At 36.7% G+C, this 20,616-nt stretch overlaps 4 protein-coding genes across 5 annotated transcripts; 2 read left to right on the top strand and 2 right to left on the bottom strand.

Annotated features, from left to right (window-relative positions):
• The first annotated feature begins 74 nt into the window (after window positions 1-74).
• On the top strand, window positions 75-1,040 carry LOC116019877 (ethylene-responsive transcription factor RAP2-13-like). The gene has a single exon (XM_031260276.1). It carries the CDS (start codon window positions 75-77, stop codon window positions 1,038-1,040), a length of 966 nt encoding a protein of 321 aa, XP_031116136.1.
• A 1,718-nt stretch (window positions 1,041-2,758) lies between these two features.
• Window positions 2,759-5,393, bottom strand: LOC116019187 (lanC-like protein GCR2). The gene is made up of 6 exons (XM_031259334.1): window positions 5,112-5,393; window positions 4,809-4,987; window positions 3,982-4,093; window positions 3,788-3,904; window positions 3,395-3,706; window positions 2,759-3,251 (listed from the first exon to the last, which is right to left on the bottom strand). Exons 1-6 carry the CDS (start codon window positions 5,277-5,279, stop codon window positions 2,913-2,915), a joined length of 1,227 nt encoding a protein of 408 aa, XP_031115194.1. The 5' UTR covers window positions 5,280-5,393; the 3' UTR covers window positions 2,759-2,912.
• A 521-nt stretch (window positions 5,394-5,914) lies between these two features.
• LOC116019789 lies at window positions 5,915-8,623 on the bottom strand. The gene has a single exon (XM_031260160.1). The coding sequence runs from the start codon at window positions 8,621-8,623 to the stop codon at window positions 5,915-5,917; it is 2,709 nt and encodes a 902-aa protein (XP_031116020.1).
• A 5,464-nt stretch (window positions 8,624-14,087) lies between these two features.
• LOC116015378 (ribosome biogenesis protein BRX1 homolog 1) lies at window positions 14,088-18,883 on the top strand. 2 transcript variants are annotated; one of them, XM_031255432.1, is made up of 9 exons: window positions 14,088-14,309; window positions 14,799-15,001; window positions 15,105-15,246; window positions 15,574-15,652; window positions 15,796-15,920; window positions 16,617-16,718; window positions 17,266-17,334; window positions 17,430-17,528; window positions 18,349-18,883. In XM_031255432.1, the coding sequence occupies exons 2-9, from the start codon at window positions 14,808-14,810 to the stop codon at window positions 18,478-18,480; spliced, it is 942 nt and encodes a 313-aa protein (XP_031111292.1). In that variant the 5' UTR covers window positions 14,088-14,309; window positions 14,799-14,807; the 3' UTR covers window positions 18,481-18,883. The 2 variants fall into 2 exon arrangements, with proteins under 2 accessions (XP_031111292.1, XP_031111284.1); XM_031255424.1 differs by having other exon boundaries at window positions 14,089-14,272.
• Window positions 18,884-20,616: the final 1,733 nt, after the last annotated feature.

Raw genomic sequence — 20,616 nt, 5'->3', positions numbered from 1 at the left:
AGTTAAAGATATGAATGCAAGGCATTGTGGAATGGAAGAGGACTAAAACGTGAAAAAGTAGGCAAGCCAAGGTCATGAATCCGACAACAGAGGGCGTGCGCATATTGGTTGAGGAACAACACCATGATTTGTCGGATAATCATACACCTCTCAAGAAGATGAAGAATATCCCACATGATGAACATCAATCAATCTCTTCTTCTTCCACATCTCACCACACACACAAACCCCTCATTTCTCCTCCCCAACATTCAAGATTTCGTTTTCCTTTCGCCCTCCATCACACCACTCCCCAGCCACTCTTTCACCATCAAAGTATGATTTCTTTTGCTCCACAACAGCAGTTCCTAAGCTCCGGTTGTGAGAACGATCAAATTTCCTGGCAAAGAGCTGGGCAGATTGGTTCGGGTCACGATGGTCTCGATGAGGCGGCCTCTCCCTTGCCCAAACTATACCGGGGGGTGAGGCAGCGCCACTTGGGGAGATGGGTGGCGGAGATTCGCCTCCCTCACAACCGAGCTCGTCTTTGGCTAGGCACGTTTGACAGCGCAGAAGATGCTGCCTTGGCCTACGATCGCGAGGCCTATAGGTTAAGGGGAGCCAAAGCAAGGCTGAATTTCCCCCACCTCTTCCTTGGCAGTGATCGCGCCCGCCATGAAGACCTCGAGACTGCAACACAGAAAGAAGCAAAACTGAAGCAGAGAACATCAGGTAATATTATCGAATCTAACAATGATGTTGCTGACCATGTTGAGGATAGGAAGTGTTCTGGGATTTCCACTCATGAACAACCTAAGACAATAGATGATGATTATGTTAATCATGATCAAAGTGTGGAACCAGAGTGGGCTGGTGATGGACTCCAATCAGATTGGCTCCCAGGAAGCAATATTAATACTTTCTGGGATCATAACATCTCTACTACTACTGGTACCTTTCTACAGCAATCTGATTTTGCCATTTCAAGCTTCCCAGATGACAATCTTCCTCATCTGAGCACCACTGAAGCTGGAATTCTACAAGAGCCTTATTTGAACTGAGCACTTTAAAGACAGATATAATTAGTAGATGTATCCATCCATACCATGGAATCAAGGTCTTAATTAGAAGGTTATATTAAAATAAAGTTCCTAATTAATCTGAATCAATTGCTAAACTCATAGCATTGAATAGCTTCTCTGCTGTTTGTAACCTGCCCTGCATTACTACAGGATTAGTATTTTTTTTTTTAAGCTGAATATGTCAGGGTTATAACCCCAAAATTGATGAATGGCACAGAGATTGTCTGTAGTAGATGGTGCACCCATGCACAAGAATAACTCTAGTAAGAGTAACACATTGAAAAATAAGAAAAATATTTTTATTTTTTGGTATAATTTAGCCCATTTGCATTACAGTCAAATAAGTAATCTTAAATTATAACAAGGCATCAGAACTTTTTTCTTTATATGTGACCTTTCCTCAAGAAAAGTCACATAGATGCCATATGAGCACATTAGAACTTGTTAAGTCCACTTTTTGTATGTCGTAGAGCTTCCGTGCACCCGGTAAATAATCACTCTCCAACTAAATGCTTGTGGGTCTTCATGACTCATAACCTATAGTCCTATACAAGTTGCGTAGACTATGGTCCAAAATAGTATTACTCCGTATTTCTTTTAATAAAAAGAAATGGTTGTCATTACATTCTGTGGGGCGCTCAGTTTTTTTTTTTTTTTAGTGATGCTGTAATAAAATTACAATATGTATAAAATTAAATTAAATTGAGTATATATTTACATACTGCAGTGCGCTCAGTTTTTGTTTTTTCTAATGATGCTTTAATGAAACTACAATGTGTAGGAAATGAAACTGAATTGAGTATATATTATCAAAGGAAACTAGTTGAATAATATTGATACTTTAATTGTGATATAACAGAACTACATTGTATATAAAGTGAAACTGAATACCAAGTCTCACATTCAATGTATATGATACTTCAATGGTGTTGTAATGAAATTACAGTGTGCAAATGAAATTGAATAATGAGGGACCCTAACGGAATTTTCTGTCTACCATTGTTATCGGAAAAGAAAAAACTTCAAATCTACTGGTCGTCCTTATACTGTGGACCATGGTCCACAATGCATTGTGAACCATGGGTCATGGTTGATACTGCAGTTGTGTTGAAAGGATATTGTAGTTGTGTTGAAAGGATACTGCAGTTGTGTTAAAAAGGAACTGCAGTTATGCGGAACAGAGGCCGTGTCATTCATCTGGAACTGCAGTTGTGTTGAACATATACTGCAGTTGTGTTGAAAAGATACTACAGCTATGTTGAATGGATACTACAGTTGTGTTGAACGGATAAAGGCCTCTGTTCCGTGCAACTGCAGTTTCCTTTCAACACAACTGCAGTATCCGTTCAACACAACTGCAGTATCAGTTATGATCATGGTCCACGATATAATTTGCCCCAAACTACTACGTGAACCATCATCCATAGTAAAATTTGCCTACAGACAAATTCCTATTGGGTTGCTACTAGTTGCCTGATCTGTAATAACATTTTAACACTAATAGAAGCTTTGGAAATTTCCATGGATGTTTCCATTTCTTGACAAGGCAAAAAGGTTAATCCAAGCAGAGTTGCCAAAGAAATTTGGCAACGTGGTCTTCATGTCTCAAAGACTTGAGAAAATGGCCCCTTACGTTTTATTCACCCTAAATGATCTTTATAAAGTTCTAAAAGCATGAGTTTCATGCATACTCATCATTTGAGAAAGACAAATATCAGTTGCCGAAAAGTGCACTAAAACCTCAACTGTCTCATTTACAAACACAAACTAAACATCACATCATTTCGGGACACTAATAGATAACAAGACAGTCATATCAAGTATAAACACTTCATTATATTTTGCATAGAACTAAAGTTCATAAGCAGGGAACCTTGTGTCAAGCGGTTCTGTCATGTCCAGAAAGAGATAAGCCATACCCCCAATGCCTTCGAATAGTGAGTATGGACGATCACCGCCATGCATAATTCCCTCTGATATAAGAGTTTGAGCTCTATTGTGCAGAAAGCAAGCAAATGCCTTTGCCCGGTACAAGTATTTCATGTTACCTGTTAAACGGTGAAGTGCAAGAAATACATACGAGTTCCCACTGATACCGTGACAAATACCAACTCGTTTTAGTAGTCCCCGATTCCAGACCACCTCAGCTGCATCTACAGCTGCTTGAAGAAACTCCTCACTGTTAAAAACCTAAAAACGGCATAAGACATCACACTAAGCGAGACTTTTCGGATATATACATAGAAAGTAGTTAATATATTTAATGATACTCTGCAATGACATAACACCAGAAAGTATTTTTTTTTAAAAATGGCAATAGGGATGCACTTAACCTTTGCTGCCTTTGTAAGAGTAAGAGCAAGGCCAGGAGCACCATGGCACCAATGCACAAGACGATCTGATTCACTTCCTTCACTTGAGCGGTAATTCCCGCTTGGAAAGCGGTTCCTGATCATAAAACGCAGGGTGCACTTGATATCCTCCACCTCATCCGGTTTCAGTTCCACGTCCATCAATACATGCATAATACCAGCTAGACCATGGGCCGCCCCCCAGTATTTTTTCCCATGCCACTCATACATCAAAGGGCATCTCCCTTTCGCCATTTTACGGCCAGATCTTATAACATCATCCACTACTGCTCGCTGCAGAGAGGTATATAATATAATTAATGAAGAACAACATGAGGAGGCCTAAGAAGTCAAAACTTGAAAACAACTTCTTACCATTTTGGATGAACTTATTGTACCTTGACCAATATTTTTGTTTATAAATGAACACGCCCACAAATAACCTACTCTCCCATAAAGCAATTCATCTGGAATATCTTTGGGAAGTTTAATCTGTAGAAGCAGAGAAGAAAACCAATCACTATGCCTGGTGGAGGTGAAGTAAAAAAGCTGCAAGGTAATAAATTGACCTCCTTAAATTGTGCCAAGTAATGGTCACATAACCGCTCATTGCCAATGCGCATTGCCACAACTGAACCAAGGGCACATACACCCGCCTGCCCACATATGAATGTGACCCGCCTGCAATTCCATGACAGGCAAACCCAATCAGAGTGCATCTATTTTGCATGCAGCATTTCTTAGCACACTTCATAGCAAATAAGCAATTATATGATCATTGAAGAACCCCAACAAAATGACTGATACCCTCAACTGAAAAACATTGAAACAAATCACTTACAGTCTTACACTGACCAGACTCATTCTATCCGTTTTCATCTACCAACAATTACTATTTGCTCTGTCACTAGGCTATGACTTCAAAAATGTTTGTAGTGACATTATAAAATCAAGGGAAAATTGTAAGTTATGCCCCTCCATAATATGAAAATTGTCAATGTTACTCCTGAATTATTAGTGGTGTAAATGTTGCCCTCCAATTTTCAAAAACGGTACATATATTGCCCCTACTGTGGTATAAATATTGCCCCTCCTGTCGGTATGACATTGATACTTGGCATATTATGGAGGGGCATAAAGTACAATTTTCCCTAAAATCAACATTTCGAATCATAAATTAGTGATTCTGAACAGAATTAGCAGCACAGCCACAAATATTGTGATTTGAGAAAGAGAGGGTGCTACAACGAATCACAAGATGCAAAGCCACCAACTTTATTTGCAAAACTGATTCAATCGATCAGGTTGAAGCCAGGAAAAGACTTCACTTATTGAACAATCAAAATATGCATTTATGCTAAGAAAGAGGAACCAGAGAAATATATATACTTCATACCCAGAACCGCGAGAAGCAAGATCACAAGCACTGATTATCTCAGAGCACAAAGCAAGATCATTCCCGTCTTTGCTAACTTGGTAAGCTTTAAACAACAAGAAAGCAGTGCCCAGAGCCCCAGTGTACAGTGAATAGTCACTCACGCGTTTCCCCTTAGCTACCCACGTCTCCTCCACAATCTGAAACGAACCAAAGCAACCCAGTCAGACAAAATTACAAGCACCAAGTGAACAATCTTGAAATCCGGATAAAATTACATGGAACCCATATACTAGTACTATGAAGAAGTGGAACAGTGGGTACCTTTTCTTTAAGCACCAAAGCAGATTTTTGTATTTTCTCCGCGACGTTCTTGTAAGGAAGATGTAGAAGCTTAGTGAGTGAGTCTTGAGCTTTTTCCGCTAGCTTTTCTGCCGCTGCGGTTTCTGGGATGAAATTAGGCATTTCGTTCGGAAAGAAACGGTCTGCCATTTCCTGAATCAGCTATCCCCTGTGGCCTGTGGAACGAAATTGATTGCTTTTTTGTTTTAGATTTTGTAGTTAGTTTCTCGAAGAAGATGGAATTACTGCACAGAGATTCGCCCTTCCAGGACGCAGTATGGAATATTTCCTAATGATTCAAGAAAGAATTATAAAGCTAGTGTAGAAATTTATTATTAAACTCTTAATTATTTTTTTTTTTAAACCACTCTTAATTATTTGTTATGTATTTTTTTTATAGAGTTAATTTCATTTTTGTCTCTCAATTATTTTCCAACTATCAATATAGTTTATAGTCTTCAATTTCAACTAATTTGATTCTCGAATTGTTTAAAATTTCGTCAATTAAACCCTTTATTCCTTCAAGAATCAAACTGACGAAATTTTAGAATTGGAGAAATCAACATTTTGGTCTTCGGAAAGGTTTAATTGATGAAATTTTAAATAATTCGAGCATCAAATTAGTTGAAATTGAAAAATATAAACTACATTAACAGTTGGGAAACAATTGGCCAAAATGATATTTTCCCTTGATTAATTATTGTTTTGTCATTTATGAGTAACATAAATATATTATTATATATGTGAATAATGCGCATTTTTTTTGAAAACCAAACATTCGTGGATTAAATCAAACCAGAAATAGAGTCATACGGGATAGAATCCCAGTACAATGAAGCATCCTGAGCGAAGGCCAACGCAGCCAGTGCATGAGCCCCTCGATTATGTGTTCTAGGTACTAAATTAACAGAACATGTATGAAAAGTAGATAAAATCGCCCTAGCGGCATCGATAGCAAAACCAACATAAGAAAGAAGAGTAGACTGAGCTGAAGTTAACAGACTTTTCAGTGTGGAACAATCGGTGTAGATGTGAACTGAATTAAGCCCGCGCCCCTTGAGCCAAGAAAGTACCTCTTTGCAAGCTAAAGACTTTGCCATGAGAGGAGAGAAACAAGGCTGTAATTGACCATTGAAAGCAGCAATAAACTCCCCACCATGCGCCAATAGAACCGCCCCTACCGTGCCGCGTGCGGACTGCCTGTGAAAGCCTGTGTCGAAGTAGCAACGCATATAGCCGTTGCTTACTGGAGCTGAGATCGGGTGCTGCTGCTGCTGTTGATCGAGCCGAGCGTGGATGGTGCGCCATACTGCTGCCGCAGATTTTGCCGATCGCCACATCGCACCCGGATGCGGCAAATAAGCCTCCCAAACAGCTTGATTTCTTGCCCTCCAAATATGGTAAAGCACCGCTACAACAAGAAATAAGTCTTCTCCCGTGAGCACAGATAATGTATGGTTGAACCACATTCCAAAATCATTCTCAATCATTGTAGGTACATGCAAATTAGAAACATGCCAGACACGCTTTGAGAAATCACACAAGAGTAGGGAATGCATAATATTTTCATGTACAATCCCACACATTGGGCATGCTGGATCTAACTCAACCCTCTTTAAAATCAAATTGGTGGTAGTAGGGAGAGCATTTGATAGGGCACGCCACATAAAAACCTTCCACTTTGCCGGGCATTTAATTTTCCAAAGTTGTAGCCATTTATCAAACGACCCAGATTGGGGTACAAATTCACCAATGATACGTCTATAGCCTTCTTTAACCGTGTAGCTGCCTCCGGGGTCTCCATACCAGAACCAAGTGTCTTCATAATGGGGGGTGACTGGAACCTTTAGAATGCTGTCTATATCCGCAGGATCAAAGATATCCTGTAAAATAGATAAGTTCCACGTAAAAGAATTTGGATCAATCAACCCCGAAACCGTAGCACCATTTAATTCAATGGGCATAGTAGTCTGAATCATTGGGTTAGGGTCATCTGGGAGCCAGGGATGGCCCCAAATCAAGGTAGATTTCCCATCCCCAATTCTCCTTACCCCACTACAAATTAACTCATGTGCTGCCATTATGCTCCTCCAACAGAAACTTGGGCAATTACCCAAGGTAGCATCAATAAAGGAGGATCTGGGGAAATACCTGGCCTTGTAGATCCTTGCAACCAAAGAATTAGGTCTCGTTAAAAATCGCCAGGCCTGCTTCCCTAACATGGCCAGGTTGAAAGCCCTCAAATCTTTAAATCCCAAACCACCATGTCTCTTAGGGATACATAAACGGTCCAAGGCTTTCCAATGTATCCCCCTCTCATTCCCAGACCCCCACCAATACCTATTCATAGTCCTCTCAATAGATAAACAAACCGATTCCGGGAGCAAAAATACACTCATTGAGAATGTAGGCATTGATTGAGCAACACTTTTCAACAATACCTCTTTCCCTGCCTGCAAGAGGAGCCTCTTACTCCATGAACCAATCCGATGCTTGATTTTATCTTCAATATAAGAGAACACTGCCCTCTTCTCTCTTCCAATAAATGATAGCAATCCTAAATATTTCCCAAAATTAGGAGCTTGAACAACACCTAGGACTGTAGCCACCTCTTCTCTTGCAACCACAGATGTGTTCCTACTGAAACACACACTAGATTTATGGAAGTTGACCACCTGCCCGGACATACTTTCATAGTCAACAAGACACTGCTTGATAACCCCTGCCTCCTGGGCATTTGCTTTAAAGAACAAGAGGCTATCATCTGCAAAAAACAGATGTGAGATAGGTGGAGAACCTCTAGCAACTCTGCAACCATGAATAGAACCCCTTGCCTCAGCCTGCTGGAGCAATAATGACAGTCCCTCAGCACAAATTATGAATAAATATGGGGAAAGGGGATCCCCTTGTCGAATACCTCTAGTAGGGATAACTTGCCCAATGGGGCTGCCATTTACCAAGAAATTATAAGAGACGGTGGTTACACAAAGCATAACCAGATTCACCCATTCCACAGCAAACCCCAGCGCCAACAACATCTGACGGAGGAAAGACCACTCCATACGATCATATGCCTTAGCCATGTCTATCTTGAGAGCACCCCACCCCACCAAACCTCCATGTTTCCTATTCAGGAAGTGACCCACCTCCGCAGCGATCATGATGTTATCAGTGATGAGTCTATCTGGAATGAACGCACTCTGAGAATCAGAAATTACCTCTCCAAGTAATGGTTTCATCCTGTTTGCCACCATTTTGGCCATGATCTTATAAACCACATTACAGAGAGCAATGGGGCGAAGATCAGACACCATCTCCGGACAATTCTTCTTCGGAATAAGCAAAACATTGGTATCATTCAGGTCAGAGGGGAAAGAGCAATCATTCAGACACTTTAAAACAAAAGATGTAACATCACTTCCAACCACATCCCAATACTGTTGATAAAATCCTGGGTTCATACCATCAGGACCTGGTGATTTGTCTGGGAACATAGAGAAAAGGGCAGCTTTGACCTCCTCACCCACGAAAGGACGAAAAAGAGAAGTATAATGCGCATTTAAAAATGTGAATATGATCTTATATTTATTTGTTGAACTTACTTTAGGATTGAGTTGGAACTATTAATGTCACACATGTACCAACAATGGTGAATGGACTTGATGTAAGCAGTTACTATAATAATCATGATTAATTTCACATAATGTATTGGCGGCGTGTAACTGCTGCAAACGGAAAATGACTTCCCTAAAAAGAGAAAGTCATTTTCCTAAAAATCCCATCTATTTTTCATTTACCATGCCGTTATTTTTTATTGACTTCCATTTTTCCCTATAGCCAAACACTGAAAAGCCGGGAAATGATTATTACAGAAATCATTTTTCGAGTTTACAAATGCACCCTTAGTGGAAATTAACTAATATTTTTAAATGTGTAATACACTCCATTTTTGCGGCAATCAATATTTATTTTTATTTTTTACAATGCATTAATTTATTTATGATTTATAAAAATATAGTATATATTATAAAAGTTTTTGTAAGAAAATTATAAATAATGTATTAATTGAAGTTATGAAATATTTGTAAGCTGTAATCAATCAAGAGTTTTAATGACTTTTATAGATTTTCTAATATTAAAACTTCTTTAAAAATTTAGAAATGTTTGTTTTAGGAGTTTTTATAGAATCATAAAAAGTTGATAAATATTTTTTTTTAAATCTTTAAAAATCCTATAAAAATTATTTAAATTTCATAATTTTAAAATTTTATAATTAACTAATGCTATCTTCAAACAATTACATAATAAAGATTTTCAAAAAAAAAAACTAACATAATAAATTAATAAGCTACCCCATATGACAATCGTTATACCCTGCACCACGGTGCACATAGCAATGTGCACCACGTACGTAAAACGATGTCGTTTTGGTGTTAGTGGACGCGGACGCGAATGACTCAAGGAATTCATTATTTATAATACACATAATCATTATCTATAATACACAGAACGTTTGCCTAGAATACACAGAATGTTTGCCCAGAATACACAGAATATTGACACAAAATACACAGATGCTAGTGGACGCGAATGACTCCAGGGAATTCATTATCTATAATACACAGAACGTTTGCCTAGAATACACAGAATGTTTGCCCAGAATACACAGAATATTGACACAAAATACACAGATGCTAGTGGATGCGGACGCGGACGCGAATGACTCCAGGGAATTCATTATCTATAATACACATAATCATTATATAGAATACACAGAACGTTTGCCTAGAATACACATAATGTTTGCCGAGAATACACAGAATATTGACACAAAATACACAGAGAACTCATCCTCCTAACATTCGAATGCACAAACACATCACAACTTGTGTTAATAACATGAATACACAGAATATTTACACAAAATACACAGAACTCATCCTCCTAAACATTCGAATGCACAAACACATCACAACTTGTGTTAATAACATGAATACACAGAATATTTACACAACATACACAGAACTCATCCTCCTAAACATTCGAATGCACAAACACATCACAACTTGTGTTAATAACATGAATACACAGAATATTTACACAAAATACACAGAACTCATCCTCCTAAACATTCGAATGCACAAACACATCATAACATGTGTTACTAACATGAAATCACAACATGTGTTACTAATATGAATACACATAACGGTTGCCTAGAATACACAAAACGGTTGCCTGGAATACACAAAACGGTTGCCTGGAATACACAAAACGGTTGCCTGGAATACACAGAAACACATAACGGTTGCCTAGAATACACAAAACGGTTGCCTGGAATACACAAAACGGTTGCCTGGAATACACAAAACGGTTGCCTGGAATACACAGAATATTAACATAAATACAAACCGACGAAAACGGGAAACGTGATTAAAAAAAAAAAAAGACGAATTATTATTTTACAATGCTCAAAACGACGTCGTTTAGGTACGTGGTGCACATTGCTACGTGCACCATGGTGCACAGTATAATTTGCCCCCATATTAGCTAATTGCCACTTAAGAATTTGCTCCCTTTTTATGGGCTTACCCTTAAGCCCATCAGGCATTTTAGATAGTCCACATAGCACTATGTAGAACATAATAATGTACATTTTTAATAGGAATAAATTACAAATAAGTCACTTACTATTTAGGAACAAGCAATTAGGCCATTGAACTCAAATAACCCTGAAATAAGCTATTGAACTCAGAAAAACAAAGCAATTAAGCCATTAAAATTGAATAAAAGAGCAATTAACCCAATTTAAAAATTTCTGGCGACAATTTTCAGCATCGACGACCAATTCCGACCTCCGGCCACCATTTTCAGCGATCGGCGACGACCAAGACCACCCACTGTCCAAAACTAAGCTGTGGACTAGAGATTGTCACCGCCCAAATTGTTGTTGCCGTCATATCAAGACCGTTGCCACCAAATAATTTTCAACTTAAATCTTCTCGTCAAGGGGTTGATGCCGTTGGTCTGATCTTCGTGAGGAATTCGATGCCGCCGAACCAATTGCAAAACTGCTGGACTAGAAATTGTATGAACCACCGGAAACCAGGTATGAGTTAGAACTGATAAATTGGTGATAAAAAGTCATCCATTTTTCTTCTCAAAAAAGTCATCCATTTTCTTCGCAAAAGCCCTCTTTTTATACTGCTCAGCCCCCCAATTGCTTCTCTGAGCTCTCGGATCTCCAAGATGACCGGGCTTGCTGCCGAGTTCTGGGTATAGTTTTCGGACTTTCTCGTTCGTCGACGCCTGTTTCGTTCTTTCCGTTTCGTACATTGTCAAACAACATGAAAATATTATAATAATAATAATAAGGAATAAGGTTCAAATTGGCCGCTGAACGTAACGTGAAAGTGCAATTAAGCCACAGAACAAAAAAAGAATGCAATTAGGTCACTGAACACTCCAAATGTATGCTATTTCACCTAGGGATGACAATTTCAATCCGCCCCGCATGGATCGGGTTTTTTTGGGTGATAGTGGGTGGTGGATCTTAAAAATGTAAACCCGCTGTGGGTCGGGTTGGATTCGGGTTTTATGTACAAAACCCGCCTAGCACCCCACCCGACCCACCATGTGTGTATACATATATATAATAGTAGAATAAGTAGTACTAGTATATAGTTAATTATAATTAATTATAAAAGTTTCAATAATTTTAGGTAACTTTTTAGTATTTTTATATCTAAACTACTAAATTTATTTTTTTAAATTAACAACTTAGTTATTATATTATAATATTTCTATTGTTTTATGTTTTAGTATAAGTAATGAATTTTATTGTTTAATTATCTCTAACTAATTTTGATCCTCCGTATTATTTTTTGAAAAAAAAAAAAATAAATTGATAAGTGGTGGGTACCCGTAGTGGGCACCCGCACCCGGTGGGGGTGGTGATGGATTCTAAAAAAGTCCATCCGATGCGGGTTGGGGGTGGGGGTGGATGGAGAAAATGAAAGGTGGGTCGGGTGATGGATGTAGCCCTCCCCGACCCATTGCCATCCCTAATTTCACCTAATAGCATGTTACCACCCATTTCATCAGGTTGCTTGCTTACGTGGACAGTGAATTGACATTTTAAAATAAATTTTAATAATAAACTATTAAAATAAAAAATTAAAATTAAAATAATTTAAAATTTAAAAAAAAACACACACCATAATAAAGCAAAAGTTGTTTTGTGAAAGAAGTTGACTTTTCGTAAATAATAATAATAATAATAATAATTAATTAATTAAATTTGATTCATCAACAGGTTTCCTATCAAGTTGCAAGTGTATTATTAAAGGGAGGCGGGGGAGGGGGTGGCGGCAGCTGCCGGCATGTGTGTGTTTTTTTTAAAATTATTTTAATTTTTTATTTCAATAGTTTATTAAGAAGAAAGTAACCTGATGAAATGCATGGTAACCTGCAATCAGGTGAAATTGCATACATTTGAAGTGTTTAGTGGCCTTAATTGTACTTTTTTTGTTATTCAGTCACTCAGTAGGATAATTGCACATTCAGATTACGTTCAGCGATGAATTTGAATCTTATTCCTAATAATAATAAAGTCCAAACTTAATTTAACAAAAACATATTAATAATAAAAGAAAATACAAAATTAACTAAATATTATGTTATTAATTATAACAAAGTTTATTAAAAATAATGAAATAAATAATGTTTATCAGCTTCTTCAGCTGACCATTCTATCGCCCTCAAACGGATGTAGGACGGTGGATAGTTCTCCGATTTTTCTGCGACTCAGCCGCTCACCGCCTATTGATATCTTTTTTAAAGTATATTTTTCTTAGTTTTTCTTATAGTTTTGTAGTGTCATTTATTTGCATGTTTTTGTCTTAATTTTTGCTGACTTTTGGTATTTCTTTCAAGTACATTTTTCTTAGTTTTTTTCATTGTTTTGTGTGCTTTTAATTTTTCTCATTGCTTTGTGTTTTTAGCTTCACCAATGTTGCCTGGCTCTGAAGAATCAGACTTGCTACGGAAGTAAGTTAAGCAAAAACCTCGTAAAGAAACTAAAGAAAAACACTTGAGTTTTGGAGGAAGCTTGTATTGCTCATTCTTGGATAGATTAAATGAGGCCTATTGAAGGGTATTTATACCCATTTCACTTCCTCAGTGAATGGTAAAGATCTACTTAATCCTATGGCTAGAATCCTCCAAAACTCTCTATATACATTTGAAGATTTTCTAATGTTCTAGCATATTCTATGCATCTCTACAACCTCTAGATGCTTTGTACCTGTCTCCAGACTATTCTACAAACAAAAAGATGCTATGTACAAATGCCAAGCTCTAGAAAAATGTAGCAAACCTCGAAAATGTGTAGCAAAATGTCCCGCGCGTTACATGTAGGTGAGCAAAATATCAATTAACCCGATAAAAAATTTCGATTACAGTTATTAGGTATCGGTTTTAAAGCAAAATTGGCAAAAGCTATCCATGCAGACTCATAGAAAATGGTGGACTCACATGAACAAAGACATATATATAAATATCGGTTGTTATGCCATGAACCCGAGTCCACATTGCAATGTGAACCCGGGTCCATGTTCACAATTTTAAAATTTATGAACTCTATGTTCATACTTTTAAAACTCTATATTCACAATTACAGAACTTTATATTAACAATTTCATTACTCTATATTCAATAGTAAAACACAATTTTTGAATCTATACAACAAAATTGTGAATATAGAATTCAAAAATTGTAAATATTGAGTAATGTAATTTTGTATATCGAGATCTAAAATTGTGAATATAGAATTCTAAAATTGTGAACTTGGACCCAAGTCCATAACATAATTTGCCTATAAATATCAAATGGTAGAGTGATTTTATTCTACCAATGCCTATTAAATACCCAATAGCCCAAGCCCATTAGCCCCTAAATCCCAAGCCCTAAATCCCAATACCTAAATCCATCTGCTTCTCCATTCCGACGCAGAGGACGGTTCTCCGGGTACGCTCACAGCCTACACACTCCACAGTCGACACTTCTCTCTCGTCTCCGGTTTCTCTGCCCACGGCTCATGTTTGCTGGGTTGCTGCAATAGAAATATAGAATTACAACGACAGGTTTGTTCTTCAGGGCTTGAAATTGTTAAAACTGCAGGTATAAACATTTGTAGAGTGTAGGGTTTTACTTCTAGCTGGATTTGGAAAACATTCACCTGCGTATCTTCTTTGTCAATTTATCAGATTTTCTATGCTTTAGTTGATCAAACACTTTGCCGCCGTCCTCAGTCAGAGAAATATTTGTAATTTTTTTTGTACTATGTGTTTGAAATAATTGTTCATTATGTGTTTGAAAAATCTTTCCGTGTTCAGTTTTATATACTTCGGTGGGTTATGATAGTGAAAATTTTCAATTGGTTGTTTTGGCCATTATATCTTTTCAACGTTGTCATGTTACAATAATAACTGCATCATGACTATAAAATGCTTTCTACCATATAGTTCAAATTTTTATTTTGAAATTTTCTGCACTTTCCTTTAGTAAATGTTTTTTTGGTTAGTTTGGGTTTTAACCATAACTTATACCTCTAGGGTTTAAGGTTTATTGAATCCAATGCTAACTTGTTGTGACAAATCGATTTTTTAGAGCACAATCATGGGAAAGAAGCGAAAACACAGCGAGGAGATAGCTGTAGATGCTAATAAAGATGAAAGTGTACAGGAGAGGCCCAAAAGAACCCTTTTGGGATGGAAAGATAAAGGTGAACCTGAAAAAGAAAGCGATTCTGTGGGTGTTTTCAGAAATAAAGAGAAGGTTTTAGTCACCTCCAGCCGCCGTATTAGCTACAGGTTATTATCATTGTTATTATTTTTGGGGGTTTATTAATGGCTTTGTTTTATTATTAAATGTTTTATGGTATTTAGATTAATTGTTTCAATTTGGGGATTTCAGATATCGGCATCTGATGCTGAATTTGGTGTCGCTATTGCCACATTGTAAGAAAGACAACAAAGTGGAGTCAAAGAGCAGTAAAGGTGCAACCTTGAACGAGCTGGTTGAACTAAAGAGCTGCTCATCTTCTTTGTTTTTTGAGGTATTTGTGACTTTATCATCAGATTCTTGTCTAATGGAGTAATGGTTTAACTTGTGTTTTGTAAGTATGATGCGGTTAAGCTAAGGAATTGGCTGTCTTGCTTGTTTTTGAGACACCTCATGTTTATAATCAGATGCTTGTCTAAATATTTATGTTAGTAGTGTCTGGGTGATTTTTATTGTGTCATTGGAAGCTTCCATTTTTTCAAAGTTGCATTTACATTTTTCCCGGAGTCTTACTGAATAAATTTGCTTTATGCCTTGCTGAATATGTATAGGCATGTTTTCTTCCCCAAAAATATTAATGTTTGCCTTTTTCTCTTTACAGTGCCGGAAAGGAAAAGATCTATATTTATGGATGGCCAAGTGCCCCAATGGTCCATCTGTGAGGTTTTTAGTCAATGCAGGTAATCCAGTACATCAGTAGCTTGGATGATGATTTCTTTTCCTGTGTTCTAATTTCTGTAAAGTATAAACCTAGTGTATGAACTTAGTTAATGAAGTGCCCTTGGCCATGTTTCTCTTAGAAGTCTGTTATTTTTTTATGCAGTGCACACAATGGAAGAGTTGAAGCTTACCGGAAATCACTTGAAAGGCTCGCGCCCTATTCTAACTTTCTCAAGCAATTTTGATAAAGATCCACATTGGAAGCTTTTGAAAGAGATGATATTGCAGGTATTTATCACTTGCCTTTGCTTGAATTGAAGTTCTTGACATGTTAAATGTGACTTTTGTACTTCAGTATGGATACACATTTTTCATTCATAGTATTTATAGGCTCTATATGCAAGGATACTACTAGGTGATTTCCAGAATAAGATTTCCAGCTTACAGATATCTTCCACCTGAAGGTTCTTCACTTGCTAATTAAATTCACCCCTAATTGAAGGATGCCATTTTTAAGTATTTTCTACAATCAGTATTCAGCAGTTCCTCATTTTGATGCATGGCACCTTATTGTCTATAAAGGATGCTGCTTTCTTGCTCCATTTTGTTGAGTCATATTTCTAGTTTTCATTTTTCGTTTGCATTAAAATATTATTTTACATCTAAATATAAGAAAAGTCTGCATATTGTGAAGTAGTTGTGGTATCATAAAATGTTCAGGTTTTGGTTAAACTACACTCTTCATTGCTACAATGTCCCAAACATATTTCATGTTAATTAGTACTACTATAGGAACGTTTAAGATTGTTGCTGAATTAATAAAATATGGTTTTATTAAATTAAAATCAACCAAGGGATAATATTTCATTCTATAAAAAATCTGGACTATTGTATGTGGTTCCTGTGTAAGAAAAGGGTGGTATTTTGCAAGTGTTGAGCATTACTACAGTCTTCTTATGTGTCACTGTTTCTTTTTATTGCCAGATATTTGGAACTCCTAAGGATCAGAGAAAATCCAAGCCTTACCATGATCATGTATTTGCTTTCTCTATTGTTGATGACCATATTTGGTTCCGGAATTACCAGGTTTCTAATCTTCATTTCTCCATTATCCTGGTTTATGATTCATCATCATTTCCCTTGATCTTGTAATACCCCCTAAAAGTTTGATTATACATGTTAAATATGGCTTTGAACTTAGGTATGGATATTTATTTCTCATTCATAGCATTTAGCCATTTATAGATTCTACATGCGAGTAAAGGATGCCATTTTTAGTATTACTGCAACCATTATTCTGCAGTACCTCATTCTGATGCATCAAATCTTACAGACTATAAAGGATGTTTCTAATTTGTTAAATAAGTACTGTTATGAGTATACATCTGATGACCACTACATGGTGTTTAGTGGTTAGCTACTGAATAATTTTTTATGAAATGGTGGAGATTTTATTTCTTTATTCTCCGTCAATGATTTTTGTGGGAGAAAATAAATATAAACTATGGGTATATGCTAATGAAGCCCCGGACCTTTTTCCAAATGGAAGTTTTGTGCTTTATATGCCACTCAAAAGTAAGCTCTGTTATTTTTAACATTAACACATTGTGTACTTGCCTTAATTTTTGAACAGATATCTTGTCCCCACAGTGGAGCCCAAAAATTAGACCGTGGAGACCTAGAGAAAATGACCCTTATTGAGGTTTGTAATCATAACTCTTGATTTTTATATAGCAACAAACATCATAATCTTCCTGATTAAATCCTAACTATTCCCTTTCCCATTTCTGTGCATAGGTTGGTCCAAGGTTCTGCTTGAATCCAATAAAAATATTTGGTGGTAGCTTTGGAGGCCCGACACTTTATGAGAATCCATTCTATGTTTCTCCAAACCAAGTAAGTGCCATTGTTGTTCTCCTATCTCTGCATGCAGAACCTAAGTGCTTGGAGAGTCTTTGACTCACCAATCAGGTCACATGAACCTTGTTTGGTTATATAAGCAATAGTTATAACTAGGATAAATTGATTAAATTAATCCTTTCAGGATAAGTTCTTTTCGGCAAGTTAAAAACAGCTCGTATGGTTGTATGGGGTTAGTCAGTTCTCAACTGGCTTCTGAAAAGCTTTAGTGAGCTCATTCTGACATGTATGTTGAAACAAATTATATAGATGAGCACAAACTAGCTTTTTTAGTAGCCATATGATATTTTCATAGCCTGTAAGCCTATTCAAACATTCCTAGTGCTTATGTAAGTATCAAGTGGAAATAAGCTCATCGGCAAATAATATTATGGACCATGGCAATGTAGACCACAAATAAATGCTCATTTTTAGTATGCTGAATGTTCATTATTAATGTACTGAAAGTACATTTTTTGGAGGTATACTTGAAAGTGAACCTTTGGTATACAAACAATGAACATTCAATGTACTAAAAATGAACCTTGTGTCAATAATCCATCTTGTAAGGTGGACCATGGTCCATTGTATAATGATTGTAAACTCATCTAACTGGGCCAAAATAGTATGGTATGACACTTTGCATTAACTCTTTAGTGAATCTTGAAAGATTATATAATACCATGGAACCTTGATTGTGCATTGGTTGGCTTGTTCGAGCATACTGCGTAGAGTCTCTAGTTTTGTAACCTCTCTTGCAATTTTTACTTAACCCATTTGTTCAGTAGTCATCTTTTTCTTTGGCGTGTGGTTCCAGGTACGATCATTAGAGAAAAAACAGAAGGCTGGCAAATATGCAAAGAAAGTGAAGGCAAAGACTAGGAGAAAGATGCATCAGCTGTCAAATCCAATGGAACTTGATGAATTTGCAGATATGTGGAAGGACTGATGAATCAATCGTTTGTGGTTTCACAATTTTGGTTCCCGATACCAGTGGTAGCAACTAGCAATCAATCTCGAGATGGCCATTTAAGCGCAGTGAGGAATCATAGTCTCACCTATGTATGCAATTGGTTGCATTTCTAAACCAACTCTTTTACCGACCCCCTCTTTACAATCTTCTCATCTCGCCATTGAATTGCACCATCTGCCATAGACATTTGTTTTTGAGAAAAATTAGTATGAGTATTAGAAAGGATAACAAAAAAGAAGGTATGTGATGTTTTTATTATGCGTTTTCAGTTGCAGAGTTGTTGTATCATGGAGTTCACATCACAGCAAATTTTGACTTTTTGAATTTCTTTGTCTTTGCCTTGTGCTAGTGACAAAATTTTCATGGCTTGCTTGCATCATACTGTTTGAATTAGGTAATTGAATTCCCAATTTTTCTGGTAATCAAATCTCTAAAGTCAAATTACAGGATTTTTTCAACATTGCATAATACTGAAATTGTGTCCAAGTTTTAATGTCTTGAGCTTTTGTCAACATCTAAATTTGGGCTCGCCCGCAAGTGATTGCTTCCTTGTTTCTTTGGCTGTTACATTACAATCTTGTAGACTACAAGTTTGTGATATCACAATTATTAATATAACAAGCAATCTTAAAATTAGAGGCGACAAACAACAAAATCTAGGGTTTTTGCGGAGTGGATTTGAGATCTTACAAGTTAATAAATTAGTTAATCAAACAAGATTGTAGTTATTAAAGAACTGCTATTTTGGAGTAGATTACTTGATGTGAATTTGATATAGCGAAATGTCTCCTAATAAAATTAATCTTTTTTTTTTTTTGACTATAATTTAACTTATTGTCAAAAAATAATCTAACCTATATGTAGTATCTATTTAACCTTAATAAAATCAAGGGAAAATCACAATTTTGGTACCTCAATTGTTTCTCAACTATCAATATAATCTCTAGTTTTTGTTTTCAACTAATTTGATCCTCGAATTGTTTAAAATTTCGTCGATTAATCCTTTGAGGATTAAATTCAATTATTTGTTTGGCCAAAAACTAAATTAATTATAAATTTGACATACCTCCAAACATGGTTGCAGTAGGAGGCGCTAGTCGGACGGTAGACTAGCGCCTAGCTCCTAAGCGGTCTAGGTGGCGCCTAGGCGGTACCTAGGCGGTTCTAGGCGGCGACCTATAAATATAAAAAATTAATTCATGTGTGTGGATGTATGTCATATATTATATTATATATATTATATATATATCTCTTGCTTCTTTTACTTGTATAAATAAATAAATTTAAATATATATAAATATAATAATAAAATTAACAAGGCCGACTCGCTCGAGTTAACTCGGCCTAGTCGGTCACCAACTTGGCCCAGTCGGCCGAGTTAGGCGCTAAGCGGACGCCTAGAGAGCAATTCGCCTCAGTCTAAGAGTGCCTAGCGCCTAGCGCCTAGGCGGGTGCCCGCCTAGGCGGCCTAGGCGAGGATTTTTGCAACAGTGCCTCCAAAATATTAGCCTAGTGGAAGAGAACTCTCACATAAGACTGCTTCCAACAATACAACGGGGGGTTTAGGATGGACTCTTTGTGCAGTACGATTTGATATTGAATTTTGAAAATAGATTGACTCAATTTATCTCTTTATAGACTTGGAGTGAATTCATAGAGCACAAAATATAGTTCCCTAAGTCGAGAAACTTGTATAGTTGTGTTATTAAAAAAAATAAATCTGACATACTAACACTGCCAGCGAATTTTTAGTCAAATCGGCACAGCGTTAATCGCGTGTTACTTCACTTGTTGGTACGGAGTAATATATAATCCAGATTAATTAAATTAATGAATTACATAGTACATATGGGATGATAAGAATTATATTTGAAATTTGATATCCTCATTTTTGAGCCTTATTTGAATTCGACTCAAGTTACTTTTCAGGTGGAAAATGTGGTTCACGCAGCTATGTGAATCACGGTTCAAAACAACATAATAATGTACATTATGAATTATAAATATATATGTTGCAGTGGATCGCGTGAAAAAATTTTATGAGAAAAGACATTTTTACATCGTAATCTACACATATGTGGTGTGTAGATTGCAGATGTGTAGATTACGATC

This window comes from Ipomoea triloba, chromosome 1, assembly GCF_003576645.1.
Source record: "Ipomoea triloba cultivar NCNSP0323 chromosome 1, ASM357664v1".
Lineage (NCBI taxonomy): Eukaryota > Viridiplantae > Streptophyta > Magnoliopsida > Solanales > Convolvulaceae > Ipomoea > Ipomoea triloba.
This window is presented reverse-complemented; position numbering and strand designations above follow the sequence as displayed.

Coding starts and splice junctions, on each gene's coding strand:
- LOC116019877 (XM_031260276.1), top strand. CDS start 75: ATGAATCCGACAACAGAGGGCGTGCGCATATTGGTTGAGGAACAACAC.
- LOC116019187 (XM_031259334.1), bottom strand. CDS start 5,279: ATGGCAGACCGTTTCTTTCCGAACGAAATGCCTAATTTCATCCCAGAA. Junction 4,094..4,808: donor CTTGCTTCTCGCGGTTCTGG/GTATGAAGTATA, acceptor ATGGAATTGCAG/GCGGGTCACATTCATATGTG. Junction 3,905..3,981: donor ACTTGGCACAATTTAAGGAG/GTCAATTTATTA, acceptor CTGCTTCTACAG/ATTAAACTTCCCAAAGATAT.
- LOC116019789 (XM_031260160.1), bottom strand. CDS start 8,623: ATGTTCCCAGACAAATCACCAGGTCCTGATGGTATGAACCCAGGATTT.
- LOC116015378 (XM_031255432.1), top strand. CDS start 14,808: ATGGGAAAGAAGCGAAAACACAGCGAGGAGATAGCTGTAGATGCTAAT. Junction 15,653..15,795: donor GAGGTTTTTAGTCAATGCAG/GTAATCCAGTAC, acceptor TTTTTTATGCAG/TGCACACAATGGAAGAGTTG. Junction 16,719..17,265: donor TTTGGTTCCGGAATTACCAG/GTTTCTAATCTT, acceptor ATTTTTGAACAG/ATATCTTGTCCCCACAGTGG.